Genomic DNA, 27,603 nt, shown 5'->3' on the forward strand with positions numbered 1-27,603 from the left:
ATCATCCGCAGTATTTACCGAGCGCACCGACGCTGAGAGGCTACCAAGCTGACAATGAATCATAAACACACTACTTGCACATATATATATATATACACGTTCGTGTTGAGGTTGAGGTTAACTCTAGCTGTGCTGCATGTATACAAATGAATCACACACATGCATGGAAGTGCATAACTACAGACCTTCTCCTTGTGTTTTATTCATAGGCCGGCTCCAGCGGGCTCATTCAGTCCCCTACTCATAGATTTTCCCGCCGCCCTCGGTTTCCCCAGCTCTGTATCACGGCCATAGCTCACTTAGCGCTGTTCGCTTTTAATGCCATTTGTCTCCATTTTCTATCTCTGGGACGTCGTTCGTCTTTATTTCCTATCGTTTAAATGCCATTTGTCTCCATCCTTCCCCTCTGCGACCGCGTGCCACTTGTAATTTTTCTCTCTCCTCTTTCTTCCTCCTGTTCCCACGCTCTCTGACAGAGTCGGTCACTTTAATTGTTCGGGGGTAGTCTAACAAATGTATTTTGTGGCGGCGCGCTATATCATCACATCTCTCTTTGCTGCGTCGCCTTTAACCTCGGAGGGGCGTGTTTTTTCGTCTGCCCGTCTAACCGCTGCGTCGTCTTCTCCGTGCGTTTCAGAAGGCCGTGGAGGAGGAGGAGAGCCAGGTGAGAAGATCCTCGGTGGATCTCTGCTCTGCTGGCGACAAGTTGGGTGATGCCGACCCCGCGAAAAAGGTCAGTCCCCCTCCCCGTGTGTGCGTCCTCCTGCCACTCAATCATTCCCTGCTTCCCCTTCCCCCCTCCACTACACACAGGTCAGCTCTCAGGGAACGGAAACACCTCCTGCTCACCCATTCACAGTGACACGCTTCTCCCCTCCAGCCTGTCAGGAAACAAACTCATATAGCTGCTCACGCTCCCCCCAAAGCCCCACCACCACCAACTTTACATGCAGCTCTTCATCATGATTATCTTTTTCTCTGACTCCCGCCTCATCATCCTGGTGCCTGATAGATGATCCCTCATTCACATGCATGCATGCATATATTAGCTTTATTAGATTACAGTACAGCACATTATCATTCTCTCCTGCTGTTTCACTCCAGGCTTCCGTGTGTGTGTGCGTGTCCGTGCATCTGGCTGCTATAAGTCATCTATTGCACTGTAACGTTGATGCAGATCAATAGATGCTGATGCAAGATCTTCTTCGCCATAGCAGCACCTTAAAAAGACGACAGCGTTGTGTTTACGAGTTTTGTGTTTTTTTTTTTCCTCAGGGGAAAACATCTCCACCTACTCTGATGTTCAATCGTCTTTTCTCGGACATCAAGGAGGAGCCAGGACACCCCACCCTGGTCCATCCCAGGTACTACACCTTAATGACCTCCTTTTAACTGCACAGATACACCATCAGACTGTCTGAAAAATGGAGAAGTCTGTACGTACATGTCTTCCCCACAACCCAAAGACATTTAGATGTAACTATTCTTTAACCACAGAAAGCGACGATAATTTGATTATCAACATTGTTGCAGGTTGCATTACTGTTATAATATTAATCGGCCAATTAACTGTTTCACCTCTACATCGTTTTCACCTTATCAGTCTCTGTCATTAGTTAAATTAAATTCTGTTAAGTGTGTGAAATATAATATGCGGATTTGGTTCAAGCGCCCTGTCAACGATCAAAAATGTAGTATTTTGCATTTTTACTATTTTCTTTTATAATAATGCATCTGGCCGCCTCTCGCCTCTAGTTTTACTCCCTAATTCCTGCGTCCCTCATTCCCCGCTCCGCCGCCTCCCTCCCTCCGTCTCTTCCGACTCTCCGTTTTCTCCCACCGTCCCTTCCGTCCCCGGGCGGTACCAGCCTTTGTTTGAATATGGCCCTTTGACGGCAAACGCGGTAATCTGACCCAGATTAAAAGTCTGGAATTAGATAGTTTATGGCGCCGTAGCTGCATGTGACCGCCTTTGACGTGCTGCCCGTGCGGAGGCTCGCAGACATCCAGCCAGACGAACCGGGGAAGATTAGAGCCCCGGTCACCTGCCGGCGTCACATGACGGCCGCACAGACTGCGCAGACCAGTTTTTTGGAGTCTGTATTTTGCATCACAGCATCAGCAAACGAAGAAATCCCCAACGCTCGGCACCGTGTTTGGGTTGTTGCACACATCCATTAGCGTGTACGCGTGTCGCGTACAAGGCACGCCTGCATTATTCAATCGCTTGTGAGGCGTTTAATGTGAAGGAGTCGTCCCATTCAGCCGTGCATGTTTAATTTTCGTCCGGAGGAGAGGGAGCAGCAGCAGCAGCAGCAGCAAGGCTCGGTCGGTAGCGCTGTAGTTTTTTCAGTCCCACTGAGCTGTCGTGCTTAACCTAGTTCACTGCTGCAGCCTCAGCCCTGTCTGGAGGGGACTGTTGGTGGGGGGAGGGGTTCAGAGCGCCTCCTCCCTTCTCCTCTCCATCCTTTCACACCATGCAGCCAGGAATAGGCAGATAGTGTTGGCTGAGAGGCTTCAGAGCGTCTCCAGGCACTATCTCTTTCTCAGTTGTACTCACTACCTGGACAATCATGATAAGCCGAGTGTCTGTTTGGGCTGAGATCCTGTAAACACACGATAAGAAATATCCATATTCCACGCTGCGTTCTCAGCCTCTCCCCTTCAGCTGGTCCCATTACTTTGGGCCAAAGCTGTTTTATTTATCGTCGTAAAGGGTCCTTGTGTTCCTGCGCACGTCGCTTTATGTAACGCACTTTAAGATACTTTATGTTCTCAGCACTGAGAAGTCCATAACCCGTTTTATGGGCTCTGCTGCAAAAAGATGAGGAAGTTTACCAAAAAATAAAATGAAATATGTCATCTTACATCTATTCCAGCGTTAAAACGTCGTCCATCTCTCTGTGTTCCTCTTCCAGTTTCTACATGTATACATACGATAAGATGGTGGCTCCCAACGTGTCGCTGCGGAGGGAGGCGGAGATGAGCCCCGAGATGTTCGGAGCGCTGCTCAAACACCACTACAGCCGCAGAGTGCTGGGCCACGACGAGCCACCTATGGGTTAGTAAAGCTACACACATTTTCCCTACACTGAGTGAACATTTATTGACTGTGCTCACATGCTGCAGGTATGAAAATTTAAACACATTTATCACACACTCCAGACTGTGAGTTTGTTGCCTTTGAACTTCGTTGACGTCGGTGTGAATTTGTCAATACTAGACAAAAGTCATCTCCTTTTCTTGTTTGACTTTGTTGTGAAAGCGAAAGCGTGGACTGACACAGTGTAACCATGTTTACACAAGTCGGAGAATGTGAAAATGGCAGAGCAGAAAGTGGATGAAAGGGCAGGAAATGGTTTCCAGTTTATCCATTTACTATCAGGCTGTGTGTGTATTAACAGCACACGGACTCTATATAGATTATCCATCATGAGATGGCAGGTGAAGCACAATGTTATGTTCAGAAATCCAGTTTGAGAGAAACAGTTCTTCACATTTTAATCACTACACACATAATATATGCATTAAACCTGTCCTCACAGATGGCACTTTATTCGGGGTTTATAGGATTTAATCATTTGCTAAATGGTTTTATTAAACAGACTTATGTGTAAAGATACAGTATGATAATATAGTAAAATGCAGCCGTAGTAATATCAAGTATGTCTTGATGGAATACTTGCTAATTGGTGTATATTAAATGTACATTATTAAACTCCTCTTCATTAGTCAGTTATAAATTAATTTAAAGCTTAAATTGTGTAAAGTGTTATGCTACTAGCACTTTATTATTAATGACCCATTTGATCCCTAACGACAGTAAACCTTTTAAAATAATGAGCCCAATGAGTAAATAATAAAATAAAAAAATAAAAACTGGAAATAAGATTGATTCGATAAGCTTCAACATGAATGTGCTCTTTGTCTTAATTCAGGGATAAAAGCATTTCAATCTGATTTCCACAAAGGGACGCCTGTGATGTCTGATTATGAGAAACGCGTTATTCATTTATTTATTTCTTTATTTATGAGTTAAAGGCACTTGTTTATGTACAGTAGACACAGAAAACAGGGCTGACACACGCCGACTATAAATACATGACACACATACATCGGGATGTGGCAATTTGCATAACATATAACATAAGCAGAAGCGACATGCAGATCATGTTCCTCCACAGCGGGTAGACACGCGCTTACTGTACACATCCAGCCGACGACGCACGCACACATTCTCACGCACACACTCTAGCAGCCTGCAGTGATGCACATAATCACGCACTGACCTTCAAATAAAGACTCTGGGGGCAGCTCCCTATTGATGAACAAGAGGGGTGAAAATGGCATTGACCTCCTCTTTGCATCGAGTGTGTTTTTTTTCACATGCACGTTCAAGTGTGTATTATGCATTAAAAAGATGTGCGTGTGTGTGTGTGTGTGTGTATATATTCATAGAGAGAGAATGAATCACAGGAGTCGTCTGCCATCATTACTCCACGTCTGACTGCCAGGCTCTCTGCTCCCCTTTTTCCTTTTCCAACCAATCTGTCTCCCTTTTCCTGGCAGCTATCTCTACATCCTCTATGTGTCGTCTCTCCGTCTGCTCCCACACTTCCTCCTCCATCCATCCATCCATCCATCCATCCATCCTGACTCTTTCTCCTCTCCGTCTCCCTTCATCTCCCTCTCTTCTACTTTCCACTTTTCCATCAAGGCCCTGTCTCCCTCTCTCTTTACGCGGCTTATTTTTCGTCTAATCCACCACCAAAAAACGACTCGCTCCTGTTCGTTTTCGTGTGTTATCCTCCGTGTGTTCGTGTGGGTGCCTTAACAGTGCGCACACGCGCATTTGAGAGCCGGCTCCGCTCGGTAAATGTGTGTCCTCCCCGGTGTCAGACATGCTGTGTCGAGAGCATGCTGTTTCCTGTCACACTCATACTGTATGAATATATTACGCTGATAAACAACCCAGCGGTTCTCATGCTCCCTTTATCCATCTTTCACTTTTTCTTTCTGTATGTGAGGTTGCGCTTCAGACGCGTTACTAGTCTAAACGTGCCCACACGTGTTTTAACGTCGCACTGATGGTGATTATCTTGTATTTTCGTGAGGGTAGTTGAGTATAAAAACGCACGAGGCAGCTTCAACTAACCAAATTTATTCGTTTCTTTTATAAACCCATACAGCGTGTTGGATAATGATGGATTTCACAGGCAGTCAGGTTATACATGAGCACCTCAGCTGGCCTCCTGGTGTTCCTGGTCAGCAAAGCTTCGTTTCCTTTTCAAGCAGATTGTGAGCTTCTTCAAAGTAAACGCAGGTCATTGAAAAGAAGTGATCCTCATCAAACCAGCTCCTTTCTAACAGCATGAATTGCAGGTCGTTTTGGTGAAGGACGGCGAACTAGTGCTATAGACAAAACGCGGTGCCTCTCTTTCCTTTCACCGAGACGAGAACCGCGCTGAATAGAGAATCAAAACACCACCAACATGAATTAAATTGCGACGTTGCCACAGATTCCCACCGTACCCTTCGTTTGCCATGATGCACACCTTGAAAGCCACAGCGAGGGAACAAGTTCGAACCGAGGAGGAGCCCACGCAGAGCAGCGCCGCTCCCACACACCCCTTTATTCTTCTCTGTTCTCTCTGTGTCTGAGGGCAAACGCGCAGAGAATTTGTGGGCGAGTGTTTGGTTCCTTGGCTGTTGCCATGCCGTACTTCTGCGTGTGTGCGTGTGTGTGTGTGTGTGTGTCCGCTCACGCCGAGGAAGACGTGTGAGCTTTTTATGAGGTTGTGCGAGGGTGTTACTAAGCGTGGGCAGGAGTGTGCACCAGCACGGCTCGCACTTCCTGTCTTTCAGCCACCTCCTCTTCTTTTCTCCTTTTTTTTTTTTTTTTTAAAAAAAAGAAAAACTTCTTCCTTCATCCTCCTGTCTCTCCTCCCTCCTCAGATCTCCACGCGTCGCCTCCCGTCGCTGCTGGCGCCGAGGAGGCCAAATCCCAGTGTGCCGCTGCTGCCGCCGCCGCCGCTGCTGCCGCCGCTGCCTCGGCCACCGAGCGGGAATGCCAAACCCAGGCAGTTTCCATGGAGACAAGCAGCCCGGTCTGCAAGAAAGCAGCCCACATCCCGGCCCACTCCTCTCCTCCTCCTCCTCCTCCTCCTCCTCCTCCCGCCCCGTTGTTGTCATCGGTAACGGAAGTAGCAGCTAAGGACATGAGCTCCGCCGCGAGCAGCGCCGCTGCAGCGTTGGGGGGGCTGGAGGACGACAAGGACAGGATTGTTGTGGAGATCATGCAGATGTACGGCAGGCAGCAGGAGAAGCTCAACTCCACCCTCCACAAGCAGCTGCAGCTGGAAATGGTGAGTCGGCGGGTTGGAAAAAAAACAAAAAAAAAACAAAGCCCGAGATAAGTGAACCCAAGATAAACTAGAGCAGATCTGTTCCCGCCTATTAAAAGTGTCCTTGACGTAGATGTGGAGGTGATGTTCACCTTCCATCGACCGCTTCATCTCTCCCTCCTCGCGCGTGAAACGTGTTGGTGTGATCTGACTCCACGGAACAGTTCAAGCAAATCGAATGATTAAAGCTGCAGAAAGAGAACTGACCTACATTTCTACTACATTCACATCAACCACTAAAACGATGTCCCTTTTATTTAATGGGAGTTGGAGAGAATTACTTTTTAATGTTTCGTGGGAAACATTGGTTGAAAAGTGTCTGATTATTAATGAATATAGTGTCTCTGTGTGTTTACACAGAGGCTTTTTCCACTTTCTCTTTTGGCCACTTATTTCATCCAGAGTGTGTTGTTTCAATGGCCAATGTTTACACACGGTCTTCATTCTTCTATCAAGATGTGGGGCAGCGTAGTGGACTAAGCATTAAGAGGCTAAACTCAAGCCTTCTGGTGTCAAACCTCGGACGTCCGTAATATGCTGCAGGGTATCACATTATTATTACTATCATTATTTTCCCTTGACTTACCCTTCTCTGTCTCTCCAGGAGCTGGAGGCATTGCGCGGGGGCGAAGTGGCGAGGCTACGGGAGCTGAGCGCCGAGCAGCGAGAGCTACGCTGCGAGCTGGAGGCGGTGCACAACGAGCAGGCGAGGCAGCTCAGCCAGGCCCGCCAGGAACAGCTGGAACTGGAGGCCCGTCTGGAGCAGCTCCGACAGCAGGCGTGCGCCTGTGAGCCAGGAGCACAGCGCAAGCAGGAGGCCCACTACGCTGCTCAGGTACGGGCTGAGAGAGAGGGGGGGGGGGACACATGTGTGCACGTCACAGAAACAGTCAGGCAGTGAGTCACGGTGACGTGTGATGTTTGTGTCCCGTGTAGAAAACATCAGCGCACTTTATCAGCACCTCCTTGACTTTTCTGAGCATCGTCCCATCAGTTAAATCATAAATAATACCACAACGAATTCATTTAGTTTTCATTTTATTACCGTGTCTTTAAACCTTTGACCTTAAATTGTTTGGAGTAATTAGTTGAATCAGTTTGTTGGACAAGGAAAAATGTAGTAGCTCTGTGTTTTTAAATATGGGATTCGTCTGTGTGTGCGTCATTGCGCTGCTGAAAGGAGTAAAAATACTCTCACACATATGCACGCGGGACCTTTGTTTGGGTTTCCACCAGACTTAATCTTGAGATAGGCTCTGTTATGTTGGCCTGAGCTCAGGGCTGCAGTATCACCCCCCCCCCCCCCCCCCCCCTGTCTGTTATTGAAGCTCCGGCTTCTCCTGCCCCCCTCCTCCTCCCTTCCTTTGCCTCTATTGGCATCAAACTCAGACTCTGTGCCAGTTAGGGAAGGGGGTGGTGTGCGTGTGCATATGTTTGTGCGCTTATGAGACCAGAGCGGGTCTGACTCCAGAGAGTGTGAAGTCATTTCACGGTTAAACGTGACGACACCTTGTTTGTGGGTCTTAATTCACCTCGTGATCACAAATATTTACAATCGCACTTCATCCAAATTTCAGAAATATCTCTACTGTCATGGAAACGGAGCTGGTGTGACTCCAGGAGTTGGAGCGTAACTGTCAGACTGCTGTTAAATGTGAGACTAAATGTCCTCTGATGTGCTGTGGCCATAACTTGTCCCCGCCCTCCCGTGTCTCCCCGCAGTTGTCGGAGCTTCGTCACCGGCTGGAGCGAGCGGAGAACGACCGGCAGGAGCTGCAGGAGGAGCTGCGCAGGGAGCGGGAGGCGCGAGAGAAGCTGGAGCGAACCATCTCCCACCTCAAGCAGCAGATGGCCCAGTCTGGCACGATGGGAGGCAGCCCGTCTCCTCCTCTCACCCCTTCCACCGGACCCCCGAACGCCCTCTCCCCGCCCTCCATCTCAGAGGCCCCGCTGGCCGGCCAAAAGTAACTGCCATCCCTCCCGGGCCTCTTTCCCCCCCCCCCCCCTCCTCCCTCCCTCCCTCCCTCCCCCTCATTCCTCTCCACATCACCCGCCAACTCCACAGACACAAACAAATCGGCCCTGAAACAGAAAAGGAGCTTCACGTCTCCTCGGGCTGTTTTTACGCCCCCCTCCCTCCCTCCTCCTCCCTCCTCTCCCCCCTTTTATTTCCGTGTAGGACTGACTTTTGTTTTTTTTGTAATTTAACATCACTTAAAAGAAAAAAAAAGGTTTATGTTATGTTTTTACTATTCATTTTTTTTTATTATTATTATTTTTGCTTTCCTCTCCTCTTTAAACAGTATTTAATGATTTTTGGGCATGTATGTTTGATTTAATTTATAGTTTTTACTGAACAAACAGCTGCTTCACAGACAGGAGATTGGTCAAATAAAGACCAGCTCAACCAATCACTATTTCCCCCCCTTTTATGGTCTTCTCCCATCCCTCCTTCTTCTCACTCTCTCGGCTTCTGGAGCTAAATCTCTCGGACATTTTTTTGGACACGCGACGTCTCTTCACGCTACTACTACTACCTGACGCAGCAGCCGGTGCCCCCCCACCCACAAACGTTCACTCCTGTCTTTCTGTACGCGAAGCCCTAATGAGAACCAGCGACTGCAGGAAACTGCACGGACACTTAAACCCAGTTTTTGTTTGCTCCTTATGGGAAAAAAAAAAAAAAAAAAAAAAACACACACACACACAAAAAGAAAAGTGTAACATGTTAAAACATCGAGTCTTTACGAAGGAGAAGACCTTCACTGTACAAAGATGTAAAACCTCATGAAAATAACGCCGGACTTGAACGTGAGTGTTTTTCGAGTGTGACCCTGGAGCCTAACACAGACTGGTTTCCCCTCTTCGCTCTGCTGGGCAGCACCTGGACTCTCCTGTCGTAGACCAAACAGTCTGTTGGTTGATCCACCAGCTGCCCGACGTCTCCCCCCCGTCCCTCCCTCCCCCGTCCCCCTCGCTGGAGACCCCACACCTTCCATCGCTCCACTCTGGCGCCACTACCCTCTGCTGGGAGACTCCTTAACACTGTGGCTTTCACCCACTTTGGGCCAGACAGGAAACACTGTGCTCGATTCAGACTCGGCTCGAAGAAGCTCTCATGCAGTGTTATGCACTTAACACACTCTCCTCCTCCTCCTCCTCATCCTCCTCCTCCTCCTCCTCGTCCTGAATCCCCTGGGAAAGGAATGTGTCTGGACACGGGGGCCGGTTGAGCCGCTGTAGCTGTTCTGAGAAAGAAGAAAGGCTCACGTGTGCGGTAGCTGCACCGTGTCGTCCCGTAACGCATACGACGTCCTTACATGTGCGAGCGCAGTGCGGTGCAGTGGAGGCATTCAGGCAGAACAATGGCCCCGGCGTTCCCAGCAGACGATCAAAGCTGCAGTCTGTCCCTGTTTTTCGGGCTTTTTTTTTTTTTACCTTCTTTGTATCATTTGACTTCATTGTGAGCAGACGGTTTTTATGCCCACCCTGTTTCGTCAGAGCTTTTTATCGAAAGTATGTGGGTCGCAGGTGAAAGCGGTTAGTCCGGGTTGGTTTGGGTCCCTGCTTCACTTTATTCTGCCTGGCTGAACAAACAGCACCGGGCACGTCTGCACACTCTCTCCCCCTCGGCAGGCTGGGTGGCCCGGACGCCAGGGGTACCGAGAGAGCCCTCTCTTTTTTTTTTTCTTTTTTGTTTTGTTTTGTGCCGTCAGAATGGGGGCAGCTGTTGTTGTCTGGGGCCCTCTGCCTACCCTCGGGTGAGACTGTACAGGATCTCCCGGCTCCCGACAACCTCCCTCCCTTCCCTCCCTCCATCCCTCCCTCCTCTCACCCACACATGCTCATCCATCCATCCCCGGCACCAGATCAGCTGAGGAGGGGCGTGCACAGTTTTGTAGATGCCCAGGAGAGCGAGCAGTCGTCCAGCCAGAGGAAGAGAGAGGACTTTTCATTGTGTCAGTTGCCAGGCAAAAAGCGCTTTTTATCGCCACTACGAAGATCCCTGCAAGCGAGTGTGTGCGTGTGTGTAAATAATTGTGTTATTATTGGGATCGGCCTCGGCTAAACTCTGAGCTGTTTCTTTTTTCTTTTTTCTTTCTTTCTTTTTCTTTTTTTTTTTTTTAATGCATCTGCTATAAATGCAAATTGATAGACATTCCACTGTGCTCCATCCTGTTCGATGCAGATTTTCTTACACAGCTTCCCTTTACAATAACAGACCTTAAAGACAAGGCAGAGTACAGTTGTGGTTTGTTGATCGACACAGGTGCAGGTGCAGGTGCAGGTGCAAGCCAGAAAAATCGAACCCATGCCGCAAATGTAAACTCTACTGTTGTTCCATTTAAACCTTTATTGAAATTATAAAAAAGAAAAATATTTAACGTATTAACTAAAGATTTATATTCACTTTGTAAATACAGTAGTCATTAATATATTAACTGTTCTTATATAAATAATCTTAAAAAGGTTATATCATTTGGACCAGAACTAAGGCTTCAGACGGCCTAAATGCTTTTGCTTTCTTTTCTACACACACACACACACACATATATATATTGATATATATATATATACATATATATATACACACACATATATATGAGTGTGTATGATCTTTGCAGATATCAGAACTTGACTTTAGTTGGGTGGATGTGGGGGAGTGAGACGCACGTTTTACCGAGACACGATGCAAGACAGCGACAAAATTGGAAAATAATACTTTGTTACACACTCCCCCCCTTTTTCTGAACTGATGCAATCGTTTTTTGTGGATTTTGGACTGTTTAACGTGTAATGTAAGCTTTTTTCCTCTTTGTCAACCCAACCTGGGCTAAAAAAAAAAAAATTTGTTTAACAAAATGCATTTTGGAAAAAAAACAGACAAAAAAAAAAACTAAGAAAAAAGTTTATTTTTTCCTTTTCTTTTTGTGCATGTTTTGCTGCCCCCTTTACATTTTGTGTCACCGGGCCACTTTATCAATCTGTTTATTGTTATATATACATAAAAAAAAAAGAAAAGAAAGAAAAGTTTCCCTCCACCTAATGCACAGACTATTGAGATGGCTCATCTGCATGAATATTGAAATATTGAACATGTGCAAGTTTTATATGAGTAATGGTTCAGAGATTGGCCTCGATATAAAGTCAGATTATGAAGAATATAAACAGTAGCCTGATTTGATTTGGAAAGTGTGTGTGTGTGTGTGTGTGTGTGTGTGTGTGTGTGTGTGTGTGTGTGTGTGTGTGTGTGTGTTTGCCTCCCACGTCTGATTGAAAAGGGAAAGACTCACTCATGTAGCTCTGGATTAGTTTTTCTGATTTAAGATATCATATATTATCCTCGCTGGTGGAAGATAATCAGTATTAGTTTATATTCACTTAATTACCTCTTCAGCAGAACAAAAAACAAAAAAAAAAAACACAACTAAAATCCGCTTTTAATCCAACACATGAGCAGATGTCTAATGGAAAGTCTGTCCTTTTTACTTTCTGAGTAGTTTGCATTTTATACGCAAGGGGGCGCTGTTTAGCTTCTTTACTTGTACACAACTATTAAAAAGAAAAAGTACTAAATAAATAATAATAGGAGAGAACGATCCCCTTTGTGACACGGCGTGCTGGGCCTTTTTTGCATTTTGCAGTGTTATGAGAACTTGATTTGTACAGAATTTTTACAGGTGTGAATTTTGCCCAACCCACTAAAACGAAGGGTACAAGGAGCCGTGTTGTTGTTGTTGTTGTTGTTGTTGTTTTTGTTTCGTTTTTGTTTTGTTTTTTTCTTTTTTCACCACATGAAACACATTTGAATGCGAGGATTTATTTACATAAACATTTGCCTCCTTGTTTACCTTATAACTCAAAAGTCCGAGGGGACCTTTGAGGTGTCGCAGGTGACTTGCTTTGTGGTTTTGGGTGTGTAATTTTCAGCCGGTAATTATTCTCGGGAAAGTAGAGCTGCAGCGGTGACGGATCTCACTGAATACGTATGATTTTAATTTACACACATCCTGTTATAGATGGGAAAAAAAATAAAAAAAATAATAATAATAATAATAAATCTATGGCTTTTGCTGGAAAAAGAACCTTTTTTCTCTCTCCTCTCGATGCTGAAACATGAAACGCAGTGTCCGTGTATGACCATTGCATACTACGTTGCCAATACTACAGTGTGATGAGACTTTTGTTCTTGCATGAATCGAGACACTGTTCTCCTACCTCATGTTGTGATATAAAAAGATGTTTTTTAAGCAGAAAGACACTGCATCTCTAACTGTTTATCATCATTGATATTTACTAGTAAATTACATACCTGTAAATGCTTTTAGCTAATACCTCAGTTGTATCTAGTGTTTGTTTCTTTCTGTTTTTGCCCCCTGATTTCAGATCTTGTAAATAATACCCTGTATAGACAATGAACTTGGATCAAATTCAAGTAAAGTTCTGTAGTGTCAAAAAAAACACCGTGGTGTCGTCTTTTTCTTGTCTTGACGTTATTTGGTTGCATAGACACTGATATTCCTCTAATAATCTGATTAATAATAGTAATAATAGTGGTTCAGTAATCTGATCAGTAGCTATAAATATTTCCACAGACGTCTTCTTCTGTTATATTTCTGGCAAATTTGTCGCCAAACAACTGAAAGGAGATTTAATTTGATGCTCATCTGAACAGTAGCAGCTGAAAAAACACTGTAAATATAACTAATATCATCACATACATGATTAAAAAACATAAAGATGCATTAACGCCTCCACCAAATAACACTTTCCGTTCATTAGAACCACAGAGCTGATCAATTACACAATCAACACAGTTCAGAGGTTGGTTTAAGTCGCTTTTAATGTAAACACAACACACTTCCCTTGTATTTTTTTAATCTCCTATATGAAGGCAAACAGAATATTTTAACTTTAAAACAGTTGGACGGCCCTTAAGAGTACACTCACTCGCCATTTTATTAGGTACACGAGTTAAAATTAATGCATTTACGTAAAGTTGCACCAAAACCCCGACTGCTACGAAGTTTACAAGTTTGCATTCGGACAACGTAAGAATGTGTAGGATCGTTTTAGATGATGCAGTTTGTGTTGCTGTCCACTCAGCAAAAACTCATCAAAATAGTAGAAAACACAGGTTATTTTGAATCAATGCTGGACACCACAACCCTCATGACGCTAAGACTTAGTGCAGGATTGTTATGTTAGAATACATTGGTTTCTATTTGTGTACCTAATGAAATGGCAGGTGAGCGTATTTTCCTACACCAACCAACACGCAGATAATTACACACACAGTTTTCACTCTTAATGCGAAGCTGAAACACTTTGAAGGCACATGTTCAACATTTACTTTCTTATTCTTCTGCTTCCTGCTTTTCATTACAGATTAATAATTGAATTTCCACACAAGGCTTAACTTGTGTTAGCTTTGACACTGGGACCAAACCCAGACAAGGTTCGTTCTTCCCTGAGGGAAGTTTACCTGGCGCACTTTTAAAAGTTTACTCACATTTTTATCTTTTTTATTTATTTATTTTTTTCCTCCCTGCAGTTTCTGGTTTCACCCGCACACAAAGATTTAAAGCAGCATGAGGTCAGACCGAAGTCCCAGCATAACAGAAACAGACAATATCTAACAGTTTCTTTCGTGCACATTAATAAATAGAGACTAAATAGAAAATAGTAAAATATAAATCAGAGTTTGGCATCTGGTATTTGGCTGAGTCCTCACAATATTACACAATTAAATCTGGCTACAAAATGTAAACATGAGCTCAGAGACTATACAATCATTGTCCCATCACATCCATATACATTGATCAGCCACAACATTAAGACCACTGACTGAAGTAAATCACACCGACCATCTTCTGACACGGCGTTCATTCATGTGGATGTTACTTAGACATGTAGCACCCATCCAGACCAGACCAGACACCCCCACTACGCCATAGCAGTGACACTCCCTGATGGCAGCAGACATCCTCCAGCAGGACACAGACTGACACAGACACACACACAAAAATGATTTAGGCAACTACAAAAAAAGAAATAAAATTCACCAGATCTCAAACTAATCGAGTATCTGTGGGATGATTCACAGAGGCCCCTCCCCTCAGCTCAGGGGGGACTTGTCTCGACAAGAACCGGATGAGCTGCCCGCTAGCATCAGTTTATTTGCATATGTGACCAGTCTGATGAGTCTCTGATGAGTCTAGAGGCACAGTCAGCTGTAAACAGACTTTTAATTAAATTTCTTTTAATAATGCCAACATGCAGATGTTTGAGGGATTAGGTGTTCCCTTAATTTACAGTTTGTGTACATTCAGGTGACGTTTTAAACTCCTCTGGATGAAAAAGTATTTGTCCATTGACTGATAAAAAGAGAACCTTTAAATCAAGTCAAATCAGTACAAAGATGTCCGTCGGCTAATCACCGTCCCACTTGGCAAACTTGGCAAATAGGCCAAGTTAGTTTGTTTATTATAATCAAACGTAACAAGATAATTAGCTTTGTCAGGTATATGTTAGCATGAACTTGGGCTAACTGTTTCCTCAATCAGTGCAGCATGTTAGCATGCAATCAGACCATCAATGATGAACTGAAATAAATTAATTCCAGAAAAACTGCCTGTGAATTATGTTATTACAGTCAGATTAGACATTTATTTAAAAAATTAGGAGCCGGAAATGTTAAGTCTATGATTTCTAGCACTGAGTTGTGATTGCGTCTCATGCCTTTTACTCCACAATATGCAATAATTCAGGGGTCTTCAACGTTTTTCAGGCCAAGGACCCCAAACTGATGGATTATATTATATTATATGCGTTCTATATTAAATGTGGCTAATTAGTTGAGTTAGTTAACTTAGCTAATTTAGTGCTATTTATAAATATACATTATTATTATCCTTTTGCATTCACCATTAAGCTACCCCTTACCTCATTACGAAAATATGTTGGATTCACGTTAAAGAGATTTTAATTTGTGGGGGAAAATTTAAAAAATATATAAAAAAATTTCTAATCAACCAAAGATTTTGAGACCCACGTGCAGTACCTCCGTGGACCCCCTAGGGGTTGCGGACCCCCTGTTGAAGACCTATGCAATAATGGTTTTGAATCAACAACCACAGACGGACTAAACAGGGTTTTACGGTTCGCAATCTGGGGAGCTTGCATGTCTGCAGCCACCTCTACTCGTAGCGCTTAACATCATCTCTTGCTCCCCTGAAAGAAATCTAAACAGCTCTTTTGTGCAAAATATTCAGCTCTCCACTGTCAGTTGCACTTCTTCAAAGGTGCATTAAAATCGCTTTCTGCAGTCATGCTTTGTCCTCAGCAGCCGGGCTAAAATTAAACCTCCACTCACAGAATCTGTCGGGAGGAACGGCTGCCAAGCCCTGCCACGTTGGACAGACTGCACATAAAGCAACAGCTATCAGAAGGCTGTTGAGGAAGCAGAGCCAGGCAACGTTCAGATCTAGGTATGTGGGTAATCCCACGGGCAGCACGGTGAGCGCAGCCAGGAAAACCAGGAAGAGGGTCCAAGTTTTGAGAAATATACACAGGACTTGGTGAACGAAACTTCTCCTGGAGTGAGTTCGACTTTGGTCAGTGATCTGGTCTTTCGGGGGAAGACAGCAGCTAGCGCGCAGAGCGGCGAAGGCCACAGTCAAGAGGAGGAGGACGGTAATTTCCAGACTCAGAGGGCTGTAATAGAAGACCCAACACCTGTGCATCTGTTGGATGGAAACATCCTCGAAGACAGGAATGAAGTTCGACAACAGGAAGACGTAGAGAGCGGCGAGGTACCACAGGAAGCCTGTCAGAAACAGGTACACAAACCACTTTGCTGTCGAGAAACCGGCGTATAATCCCTGAGACACGGTGGAGAAATGGTCCAAAGCGGCCATGACCACGACGGGCCACTGCAGCGCCCTGTGAACCTGCGCTACGATCTGAACCAGCAAACACGCGTGATACGTGGTCAGCCTCAAGCCGAGGAGGGCGACGCCGTGGCCGTCGCTGCAGACGTAAAGGGCGGCGACGACGACGGCGAGGGCTGTGTCCACGAGGGCCAGGGAAATGCTGAAGACCCCCAGGAAGCTTCTGTAGATGTGGTTTCTCTGGAGGAAAACCAGGAACCAGTTGAGCAGGCATTTCCCTCCGAGGCCGGGTAGGATGGAGGTGATGGCGAGGTACATGGTGCGTCTTCCGGAGGAGCCTTTAACCGCTAGTGCACAAGCAACTGGTGGGGGTCATGGTGGAGGGAGATGCTAGGACAAAAAACGACAAAATAAATAAAAATCAAATCACAACAACAGGGCATGTGTCTGCTGGTTGATGCTAAGCAGGTAGTATATAGTTTCTTAGAGGAAAGAGTGAACCAAAGCAGTAAAATAGTGATTATAGCACAAGTTTAATCTGCTCCTTTTGGGATTTTATTCAAATATTGCTGATCGGTGCATTGAAATACATTTTATTCCCTTTCTTCTAAAACAGAAACCTGACCTGTAAAATAATAAAAAATAGTTCATGGAAGATCCTCCACTCATAGGACCCATATCAATATGCTACACTGAGAAAATACAAAGACCAGAATTAGGTCGGCGTATTTTGGCATAGTGTAAGTAAATGTGGGTAACGTATTTATTCATTTTAACTTTTTAACACTTTTTAACATTCATTTAAATGTTAAATCCCCCCTCCCAAAAAAAAAATCAAAACACAACAACAGGGCATGTGTCTGCTGGTTGATGCTAAGCAGGTAGTATATAGTATTTTAAAAGGACAGAGTGAACCAATGCAGTAAAGTAGTGATCATAGCACAAGTTTAATCTGCTCCTTTTGGGATTTTATTCAAATATTGCTGATCGGTGCATTGAAATACATTTTATTCCCTTTCTTCTAAAACAGAAACCTGACCTCATGGAAGATCCTCCACTCATAGGACCCATATCAATATGCTACACTGAGAAAATACAAAGACCAGAATTAGGTCGGTGTATTTTGGCATAGTGTAAGTAAATGTGGGTAATGTATTTATTCATTTTAACTTAACTGGCCGTGAAGCCAGTTTCCCATGGTAACCAGGCCGCTTCTTCTTTTCAACCAACTGTTTTACACTTCTGCTTTTCCTGTCTATATACCCACAAAGCAGACGGTGACAGGGATATCCTGGATAAAGGGACCCTGCTGCTCACAGAGGACATTGTTTCCTTGTCCTCGATGACAGATGCTGATGAAATGTTTACAAAGACATTATATTCCATGACCGGTTGTCCTCACACGGAGCCGCTCAGGATCAAACAAACATTCACGACTCGATTCTTTTCACACCGTGTCACCAACTGAACGCTCACCAGGTTCTGTGTCTCTCCGCGTGCTGGAAACTTTATTACTTTATCTTGGCTGCATTGCTCCTGAAACTGTCATCGGAAAAGTAACACCAGAGGAACAGCTCTTGAACCTGTGCTTTATCTAGCCTGTTTTCTTTTACTCAATTGTCTATACAGCATGTACAGGAAATGACGGTTAACCACAAAGTCTAGTGGAGAAATGATGAGGAATCACCTCCTACAACTGAGACCTTTGACTGATGTTCCATTTGCGTTTGAAAGACGTGCAGCACTGGACGGATCATTGTAGAATAAATTCGAGCTGTGCTTTAGGGAGGAAAACTTTGTCTGTGGTAAAGGTGAGTGATCTCTGTGACTGACGACTCAACACACCAACAAGACACAATGGAAAAAACTAGAGCCACAGAGGTTAACAGCCCTAAACTATAGGGGAGGCTGAGCCGTGCCCCATATATCACCCTAAGGTTCGACTTCCTTCCTAATGTGCATGTAGAGATTGGCTCACATGTTCATTTGAATAACTTCTGTTTTTCACGACTCTGCATCAGCTTTTCTTTTTTCTTTTTTTCTTTTTTTATATACGTAACACAGTTTCACGCCAGTTTTTGTTTGTCTCTTGGACGAGGGAGAGCTCTAGCATCAACTACGAGTTTGATTCACTTTGTTTTAGCTCTTCTATTTTGTGACACTCAACTCATCATTTTTCAAAGAAAACTAGTTCTTCTTTTACCGTCAGTGGCCTTAGTCACGAGTTATTGAGCCTGCTGAGCACAGCATAAACTATCCACCACTTTTCAACTTTTTTTTTTAATGTTTTTTTTGTACTTTAAAAACTGTGAATGCAATTGAGCACTTTTGCATTTTACATCTAAGTTAGAGACCCAAATATTTTCATCAACGGTCATGAAGGAAATACAGAAAGTGTTAATTTTTCAAATTCTCTTCAAAGCTCTCCAGAGTCGGAGGGACTGAGTGATCGTCTCATATCCAACCCGCAGCCCTGTGTTGTCTTCTCCTTTGTTTTCTTAGGTGGCAGTCACTTTGTTAGTTAATGAGTATTCAAATAGACCAAATCCCTTCCTATTTGACTATGTGACGCAGAATTCTTCCCTACGCTGTCCTTGTTGACTGAAGCCATACAGCTATAAGCTGAAACATAAGTCAGGGGGCTTTTTTCTATTCTGTCCACAAATGGTTAACGGCACACAGGTAGAGCTGCTGTTCCCGCCGCACAAAGGGACGTTAACACCAAATAAATATTAACATGAGTAAGGAAGGTCACATTTTACACTCCCAACGCTGCATTATCATTGTGCAAAAACACAATTGTCTAGCAGAGAATATTCTCATGAGCTGTAATTATGTTTCATTTTTGTTCCCCACAAGTCCGTGAAGTTGCTTACTTCTATTTAAAAGAGTGAGAATGATCATATATATGCATATGTGTGTGCATGTGTGTGTGTGTGTCTGTGTATATATTAAAAAAGAAAGCTTCCATTAAATGCATTACCTGTGTGAATGCAGTGATCTGATGTGAAGAGCGACCTGGTGAGCCTGTGTCGGTTTCTTCTGTGAGGTTAAAAAGGCGTGGTTCAAAGACACATGTAGCTAACAGCTCTGACAATAAGGAAGTTCACAAATTATTCACGCGCAGTCTCACAAAAGGGAGCTTTGTGCAGCAGATATTTAATACAAAGAAGAGCGGACGCTAGGCAGAGTCTGTGAGCTGGACCCGGAGCAAACAAACTCATACTTTGACGAGCATTACATGCAAAACCAGCAAAGCACGAGTAATTCCACCATTACTTGCAAATATGTGAAGCTCGTAAATTGTTGAAGACTAATATTGTATTAGTCGTACACCTGCCGTTACGTGTGGTCCAATGTATGTGTTACAAAAGGAGCTTTTTGATTTAAAAGCTTTTTCTTGCTTTATGTTTGTTCTGAGGCTACAATGAGACTTTATTCATTCGGGACCAAATGGTTGAATCGCTGTGTCAAAGAGGCTCAGCATACAAAGGAAAATGAATACTCTACATGACATGCATGCATTGAAAATTAAAGAAAGAAGAAAGACACATAGAATAGAATCAGGACACAGTGTCATGGCAAGTATATTTAGAAAGTGTAATGAAAAAGTGGCGTAGAAGTAGTCACGCATCAACGGATTAATACTTTTAAGATCGATATGTCTGTGAAGATTTTCGCCTTCAGGAAAACTAAAGCAAGTCTAGTTGCCTCTGTTGTAGCTGCAATAATCAGTATGTTAATTAATGAGCGCCGATCAAATGTCCAGATATTAAAAGTGTTGCACTTTGTGTCAAACCCACAGCCGCAGAGAAGCTGTTGTGCACTTTGAGGTCAACACCAAAAAATAGTTAGTTATTAGTTGGTAGAGGCCGTTAGAAGTCTCAAAATGTTTTACATTCGCCTCCTTAACCTCCTGAGACCTCAGCTGTTCCACATTTCTCTTAATTTGGGATTAGCAGGACCTAAGAACTATAAAGACTAAGCTTCGTCTTTGAACGGGAAGTATTTCTTGGGGGGTGGGGGTGGGGGGCGTCCTCATTATAATAAAAACACAGATATGTAACAAAATATGTTAATTTTCATGTCTGAACATTGCTGTGCAAAAGCAGAATTGCAGATAATTAAGTCCCAACGTCATATTAAGCTGTAAAAGTTAATAAGCGTAAAGAAGTTTCATGAGGCTTTGTACCATTTTTGTTACGTAAGCGGCTGCAGAATGAAGGCGCTGAAACGCCCGCTATCGTGTTTTCACACCAACTAGTATCTAGTCATGAGGATAAAAGTTTAAATGGAGCAGAATAAGCTGCCATAAACCTAAAACTTAACGTCCCCATATGAGGACGCAGGGTCTCAGGAGGATACATTGTAGTGCAGCTTACAATCAAAGTGCCTGTTAACTCTCTTAATCATAAACCTTTCACATGAAAAAGAAAAAGACTTTTTAAAAGAACACGTCCTAAAAATGTGTGAAATAACAGTAGGGAGCACGTTCACAGCGAAGTGTGTTGTAAATTCAGTGCTGTACAAGCGGTAATACTTAAAGGTACACTAGTCAATATGCGTGTGAAGGTTTTTGAAAGCTAAGGTGACTGAACTAGTTTTATCAAACACATTTCACCACTTCCTTTGTTGAACCACTTGGTGCAACTCAGTTCATGTTTCACTAGTGTGCTCTTTGTAATCAGGACTTTCAGTATCTGGTTATGATACTCAAGGTCTCAAGGTAAGCCCTGTGCCCCGGTACCTTTTAGATATGTGAAACAAACGTATTCCCTGACATTAATGGTGTCAGTGTTGCTGTGTTTGTTCCTCACCGTATTTTTTAACCCTTTTATTTCTCTAGTGCACTTACCTGAATTGTATGTGTATGAAAATGATCTCTGTGCTCATATTTTTATATCTGGGTCGATTATATGAACATGCAGAGACGTATATTAGAGAGATTCTGGCCAACTCAAACCACGGGTACCATGTTAGATTCATCGGAGGGAAGATTCTACTGTGTAACCCGATGGGGCGGATGTGCTATGTTGAAATAAATCACTTATTTTCAGCATTAACTGGCCTAAAAATGTTCTTGCCAACGTCTAATCAATATGTAAAAGGTCTTCGCTTACATATCCCAGGTCTGCATATAAATATAAATACTCAGAAATAGTGAAAATTCAAATAGTTTTACTGTTATTTAGTATTATCATTATGGCATTAGCACGCTAGCCATAATAACTTAGTAGTAACCAACGCAAAGTTACGTGTCAATTAATTTTGTCTGTCCACATGGACATAAATTACATGCACATGACTAGCTAGCATGAGGCTAGCATGAGGCTTGGTTAACTTCAAACTTCATTCATTTGTAAAGCTGTGTTTCCCTGATCCTGTGCTGGAGCTGTAGGCTGAGCATTGTGGCATATTTTAACTTTTAATCCAACTTTATTCTCTGTCAATGCCACTTCTCTATGAGTGAATATTGGTTAGACGTATCTAACATGGTGCCCATGAAACACGTGACCAGCTCAGAACCAATCAGCATAGCGGGATAACCAAGACGGTCCATTCCCTAGTTTACCAGACTGTCTCTAATATATGGGTCTGTGTACATGTATACATGCACCTAATGTTCAAATATGTATTTTATTGACGGACTTCATTAATACTGTATAATTGTAATCATATTGTTGGAGCTGGATAAAGTTGTAGGGTCAGGTAATAAAACAGTTCTTGTACTTGAAGTATTAAATGTTTGTAAATTGTTTAAATGTTGAAGACATGTGTGAGTGGGACATTACTGAGCAGTGCAATGAATAATCACTTCATGTCATCATCACAAAATAAAAGGTTTTTATTGATTCCCAAACAATTCATGACGTTGTGTGACAGACAGAATGTTCTGTTTTGTCATACAAATCTTTAATAGAGTTTCATATTTCAAAGACACTTGCCACTTCATTAGGTGCACAGGTGAAAACAGGTGGGGAAAAAAAAGCAGCCTTCATGAAGATGAGATCAGGTGCAGACCTGTTATAAAAGAATGCATTCATTTTCACTGGTGCGCCTAATGAAGTGGTAAGTCACTTCTTTCCACTTCTGGATCTTTGTATATTTGTTACACAATGTAGCATAAGGGAATGTGGTCTGAGACGTCCACAGGTTATAACAAGCTGTTGATTTGCAGAAACTCATATTCTGAGCACGCTAACACTGGTGCGTCAGAGTGATCATACAGACAGGCACCCATGTCAGGTCCAAAGTTCACCGCGCTCTAACGTAGCCTATAATCTGTACATGCAAATATCTGGAAATGGCGCCAACGTATGTCTGTAGAATACACTCGTAAAAAAAATGTTGAGACCACATTATCCATTAGAGGAGGTTAAACAGGGCAAATGGACAAAGAACAAGTGCTTTAACTTAATTTGACGGCTCCTGTTACCTCACTCCAGTCTGGATCATTGTATCTGTCTTGATGAAGACCATGGAGATGATGAATCCTTGCGTCCTGACCATTCAAACCACAGCCAGCCGCACAGGAGCGCAGGGATAAAGAGAGAACAGAAATATGAGCTATTGTTTGACAGAACCACGTTCCTACTCTCTCTACTAAAACAGACTTGACTGTCTTTCCCTGACGACCAAAATGTTTCCATCTTCGCCGTAACAACTTGATTGAATTATCTGACCAATCTAATTAGGTGGGACAAAGCAGAGAGACACGGAAAACATCAAAGTTAATGGGCCTTTGGGAATTAACTCTAATCCTAATCCTCAACCGAACTGAGTCCCACAGAAAGACAACGAACACAGTTACAAATTATGATTAAAATTCTACAAATTATGATTAAAATTCTACTCATCAACAACACAAGACCGACCTGTCCTGAGCACCACTGTTAATGTTAACATCATATCTGTGTTAGTTATGTGAGGCAGCTACCTGAGGCGGATAAAAATAGTTGCTGGTTATTTATAAGTCCCACCACACTTAGAAAATATTTCACCGCCTTCAACACAAATATTATAATATTATACAAAGTGTGGTGGGACTTGGAAAATATTCGGTGAACACGAAGGAAAGAACATAAGGACAGACAATAGGTTAGATACTGTTAGCATAGTGGGCTAACATTAGTTTGTTATTAGTTGGAATCACACACTTACAACACATTTTTAATTGTAACACCCTGCTATCATTCCAACTACTTATTGACTTATTGATAACATAATCAAGACAAAACTAGGAACATCAAATATCCATTTACAACAACCACCATTATATTGGACGATAACAACACTGAGAAAACACATCATATTCCCATAACTAAATGGGATTCAGAGATCTCCACAGTCTTCACCTCCCGATGCCTGAGGCAGGTGAATAACATCCTCCAGGACCAGCACCATCCAGCACACCTTCAACAATAACTGTGAACTGGACTTGCATCCACTTACACCCCTTTATCCCATCCCCATTTACATTATTTACACCTTTTGCACCTAGGGATTGCACTATTTATGATTATTACCACAGCTGCGCTGATTGTGAATGCTCCATTGGAATTTCGTTGTGAGAACAATGACAATAGAGTATTGAACTGAATTGAAGTATCCCTAACTTTTGGCAAGAAAATAATACTACTCAGCTGGAAAAATAGTAAAAGACAGATGATCAGACAGATGACCGTTTGCAGCTTAAGTTTCTCCTATTTTGCGATGAAATGCTTCTTAAAGAAATTTAACTCTGCACTGAGGACCTTTCAGTGACTACAAGGCTTTCACACACTTTCTCAAAACAAACCCAGTAGCCACAGTGCCACCTTCCTTAACAGGGGACAGAATTTAGCAATTTAAATGATAGGTGTCTTCACAGATAATAAGGGTCTGTAGTACCTCACTGCAAAAGGTCCTGTATTGAAATAGTTAAATACATCTGAGTATAAAAAGGTACTATTTAGATTATAATCATTTATTAATTGGTGTAATTGCAAGTTTTCATTGTTGGTTGGGGCGGAGCTTGTGTATAACTTTCGGCAACTAATGACTATTTTTTATTAATTAATTAATTATTAATTTGGACCTTTGTCACGTGAGTGAGTAACGTATTGCGTGACTTCCTGTTTCTGCTGTTTTTATTGCTCACAGACCTAAACCATCAACTTATCTAGACCCCATCCTGACTAAACTGCTCAAGGAGGTTTTTCCATTAATTCATACCTCCATACTAAATCAGATATACTTATCTTTATTAACAGGATATGTGCCCCAGTCTCCTATAACTGCTGTAATTAAACCTTTACTTAAGAAACCCACTCTTGACCCAGATGATTTAGCCAACTATAGGCCAATTTCCAACCTTCCTTTTATCTCTGAAGTTTTAAAAAAGGGTTGTTGCCAATCAGTTGTGTGATCACTGAAACAGGAATGGTTTGTTTGAAGAGTTTCAGTCAGCGTTTTTGAGCTCATCATATTACAGAAACAATGATCTCCTCATGGCTCCAGACAATGGACTTGTCTCTATACTTGTCCTGCTAGATCTCAGTGCTACATTTGACACCATTGTTCACAGTATTCTACTACAGAGACTTGAAAGTGTGATTAAGATTACAGGAACTGCACTAGACTGGTTTGAATCATATCAGACAGATTCCAGTTTGTCCATGTAAACAATGATTCTTCTATTTATACTAAAGTAAGATATGGAGTTCCTCAGGGTTCTGTGCTAGGACCAATAATACTCACATTATACATACTTCCCTTAGGCAATATCATTAGAAAGCATGGCATAAACTTCCATTTCTATGCAGATGATACCCAGCTATATTTATCCATGAAACCAGATGAAACTAATCAGATGGTTAAACTCCAAGCATGCCTTAAACACATAAAGGCTTGGATTACCTGTAATCTTCAATTTTTAAACTCAGACAGAACAGAAGTCATTGTATTTGGCTCTGAACATGTCAGAGATTCAATATCTAATCACCTGGTTCGTTTGGATGTGTGAAGGCAGTTCTTGTTTTTCTCAATAAAGTGTTGTTCAAATGACGGCTGTCCAGTCAGCTGTTCTATATGCAAAGCAAGGTTTATTCTTACCTGGGGAGAGCAGCTCTGTGTACAACAGGAAACAACTCTGACTCTCGTCCGTATTCACATCTCTTCATAACAGTGCACATACATCTAAAAACGATGAACATGTGAGCGCATTCTTTCTATGAACTCTTCACCTCTCGAATCACCAGGTGAGAAGACCAAGAAGAAGTGTAAGCGACGTCACACAAGACAGTTAAAGGTCTTCAGTCTACATATGTATGCATAGAAAATCTCACATGATGTCTCACTTATTATGAGCTTTCGGTGAACTTCTGCTGAACTTATTGTTATATTATATTATATTATATTATATTATATTATATTATATTATATTATATTACATTATATTGTATTATATAAGATTAAATTAGGAACATCCTGACTCAGAGTGATGCTAGTTCATGCATTTGTGTCTTCCAGGCTGGATTATTGTAACTCATTACTTTCTGTCTGTCCGAATAGCTCTTTAAAAAGCCTCCAACTGATTCAGCGCCGTAGTAAAAGAACTGACAGAAATTAGCAAGAGAGATCATATTAATAATTGAGTTTAACATCCTCCCCCTTACATACAACGCCCTCAAAAGCCCAGCTCCATCATATAAAGACCTCATAATACCACATTGCCCCAACAGATACTATACTTATACTCTACAGAAGTTTGTTTATCTTGTTTCTCCTGCTCTTCATTTCTCTCTATCTTCTCTATTTCTACCCGACTGGCCTTCGGCAGATGAGTCCCTACATATGAGCTGGGTTCTCTCAAGGTTTCCTCCTGTTAAAATGGAGTTTTTCCTCACGACCGTCACCCTCAGACTTGCTCTGGAGGTTTCAGGCTGGCTTTTGTAAAGCGTCTTGAGACAATTTGCATTGTTGTTGACACTATATAAATAAAATTGAATTGAACTGAACTGAATTTAGAAGAATAATAGAAAATGTAGAAAATAAATGTCTGTGTGAATACACCTATGTTGGAGTATAAACTGTATATGTACGGAGAAAATTTGTGTAGAAACTGTGAAAATGTGTATAGAAATATGCCACCATACACATTCGCAATGCTTGTTTTGTCCAAGTAACTCACAAAATAAGAATAAACTTAAAATAATAATGAAAGGAGAAAGCAGCAAATCCTGCATTTGTGAGGCAGAAATGATTAAACTATAACAATGAATTAAACACATATTAAATGTAAAAACAGAGAATTAAACCTGTTTTGAACCCAACCCGTTGATTTAGACATAAAATCAGATGATGTGATTCTCATAACAAACAGGTTGCACATTAAAAAAACAAACAAAAAAAAACAACAACAAACAAAAAACACAAAATATCTTTTTTCTCTTTAATTATGAGTTAATAATTACGGTTTCTATATAGAACTTTGTGTTAATAAAGGTAGCGCTGGTCTCATTGTTATAATTATTTAATGGCCACACCTTGTTTTTAATCAAATGGATTTGAGTAGGCTACTCACTGAAAACTCTATATCTGGCTTTGAGGTAGGTACAAAACTGTTTGTCTCATGAAATATAATACAATGATGATTGTGCGATTTACAGTCTAATTGTATTTTTACATCAGATGCATTTGTGATTAATGTACAAAACAAGCAGTAAGGTACGGGATGTCCAGTAACTGTACGTTGCTGCGTACATTAAATATAAATAGTGAAATTTCGGTAATAATAGAAAAGGTTATTCTTACCGTAACTTTTTCAAAATAAATACAGATTCCTCTGCCAAAAGCAGCGAGCCACTACATGACAGCAGACATCTTGGGCATCTTAGGTCCTCCGTTGGCTGCAGTGCTCGGGAAACCCACCAGAGGACGGAAGACATTAGGTCAAACATGATCTAACCGGTCTTAATTGAAGCATTGATCAAGCTAATGACTGCCTCATGAGGCAGGTCCTTCAATTGAGCTTTTACCAGACGTGCTCTCATCTTGCACATCTCTTGTCTCGATTTTGTATATTAGCTTCCTTTCAGGTTTTTAGCTTTTTAGGACTGTGTTGTCTGTGTTAATTGCTTATTTGTCTTATTTGTCTTCAATATGGTCTTAAAGTATCTGTCTACGCTGTCCATTTTTCACACTGCATGCTATTAGCCTTACATATTTTTATTTATTTTTTTCATTACGTTTTTTGTTTGCATAGTCATATAGACATTATACTTCATAACTAATTAATCAATTTGTGATCAGGGAGGAACAGCACG

General features: G+C 42.3%; 2 protein-coding genes across 3 annotated transcripts in view; one reads left to right on the forward strand and one right to left on the reverse strand.

The window, feature by feature from the left end:
- skila (SKI-like proto-oncogene a) overlaps window positions 1-12,866 on the forward strand; it is a 31,054-nt gene extending 18,188 nt beyond the window's left edge. The window contains exons 2-7 of the mRNA XM_047588761.1: window positions 638-733; window positions 1,276-1,364; window positions 2,919-3,061; window positions 5,956-6,365; window positions 7,009-7,239; window positions 8,127-12,866. Of these exons, the coding sequence (XP_047444717.1) occupies window positions 638-733; window positions 1,276-1,364; window positions 2,919-3,061; window positions 5,956-6,365; window positions 7,009-7,239; window positions 8,127-8,372 (1,215 nt within the window). The 3' untranslated portion in view covers window positions 8,373-12,866. The remainder of the gene's footprint in view (window positions 1-637; window positions 734-1,275; window positions 1,365-2,918; window positions 3,062-5,955; window positions 6,366-7,008; window positions 7,240-8,126) is intronic.
- gpr160 (G protein-coupled receptor 160) lies at window positions 11,598-27,587 on the reverse strand. 2 transcript variants are annotated; one of them, XM_047588762.1, is made up of 3 exons: window positions 27,092-27,587; window positions 22,734-22,799; window positions 11,598-16,687 (listed from the first exon to the last, which is right to left on the reverse strand). In XM_047588762.1, the coding sequence occupies exon 3, from the start codon at window positions 16,613-16,615 to the stop codon at window positions 15,734-15,736; it is 882 nt and encodes a 293-aa protein (XP_047444718.1). In that variant the 5' UTR covers window positions 16,616-16,687; window positions 22,734-22,799; window positions 27,092-27,587; the 3' UTR covers window positions 11,598-15,733. The 2 variants fall into 2 exon arrangements, with proteins under 2 accessions (XP_047444718.1, XP_047444720.1); XM_047588764.1 differs by lacking the exons at window positions 22,734-22,799; window positions 27,092-27,587 and adding an exon at window positions 19,281-19,341.
- Window positions 27,588-27,603: the final 16 nt, after the last annotated feature.

This window comes from Mugil cephalus, chromosome 7 (assembly GCF_022458985.1).
Source record: "Mugil cephalus isolate CIBA_MC_2020 chromosome 7, CIBA_Mcephalus_1.1, whole genome shotgun sequence".
Lineage (NCBI taxonomy): Eukaryota > Metazoa > Chordata > Actinopteri > Mugiliformes > Mugilidae > Mugil > Mugil cephalus.

Excerpts from the sequence above, each read along its gene's own strand:
- gpr160 (XM_047588762.1), bottom strand. The coding sequence starts at position 16,615 with ATGTACCTCGCCATCACCTCCATCCTACCCGGCCTCGGAGGGAAATGC.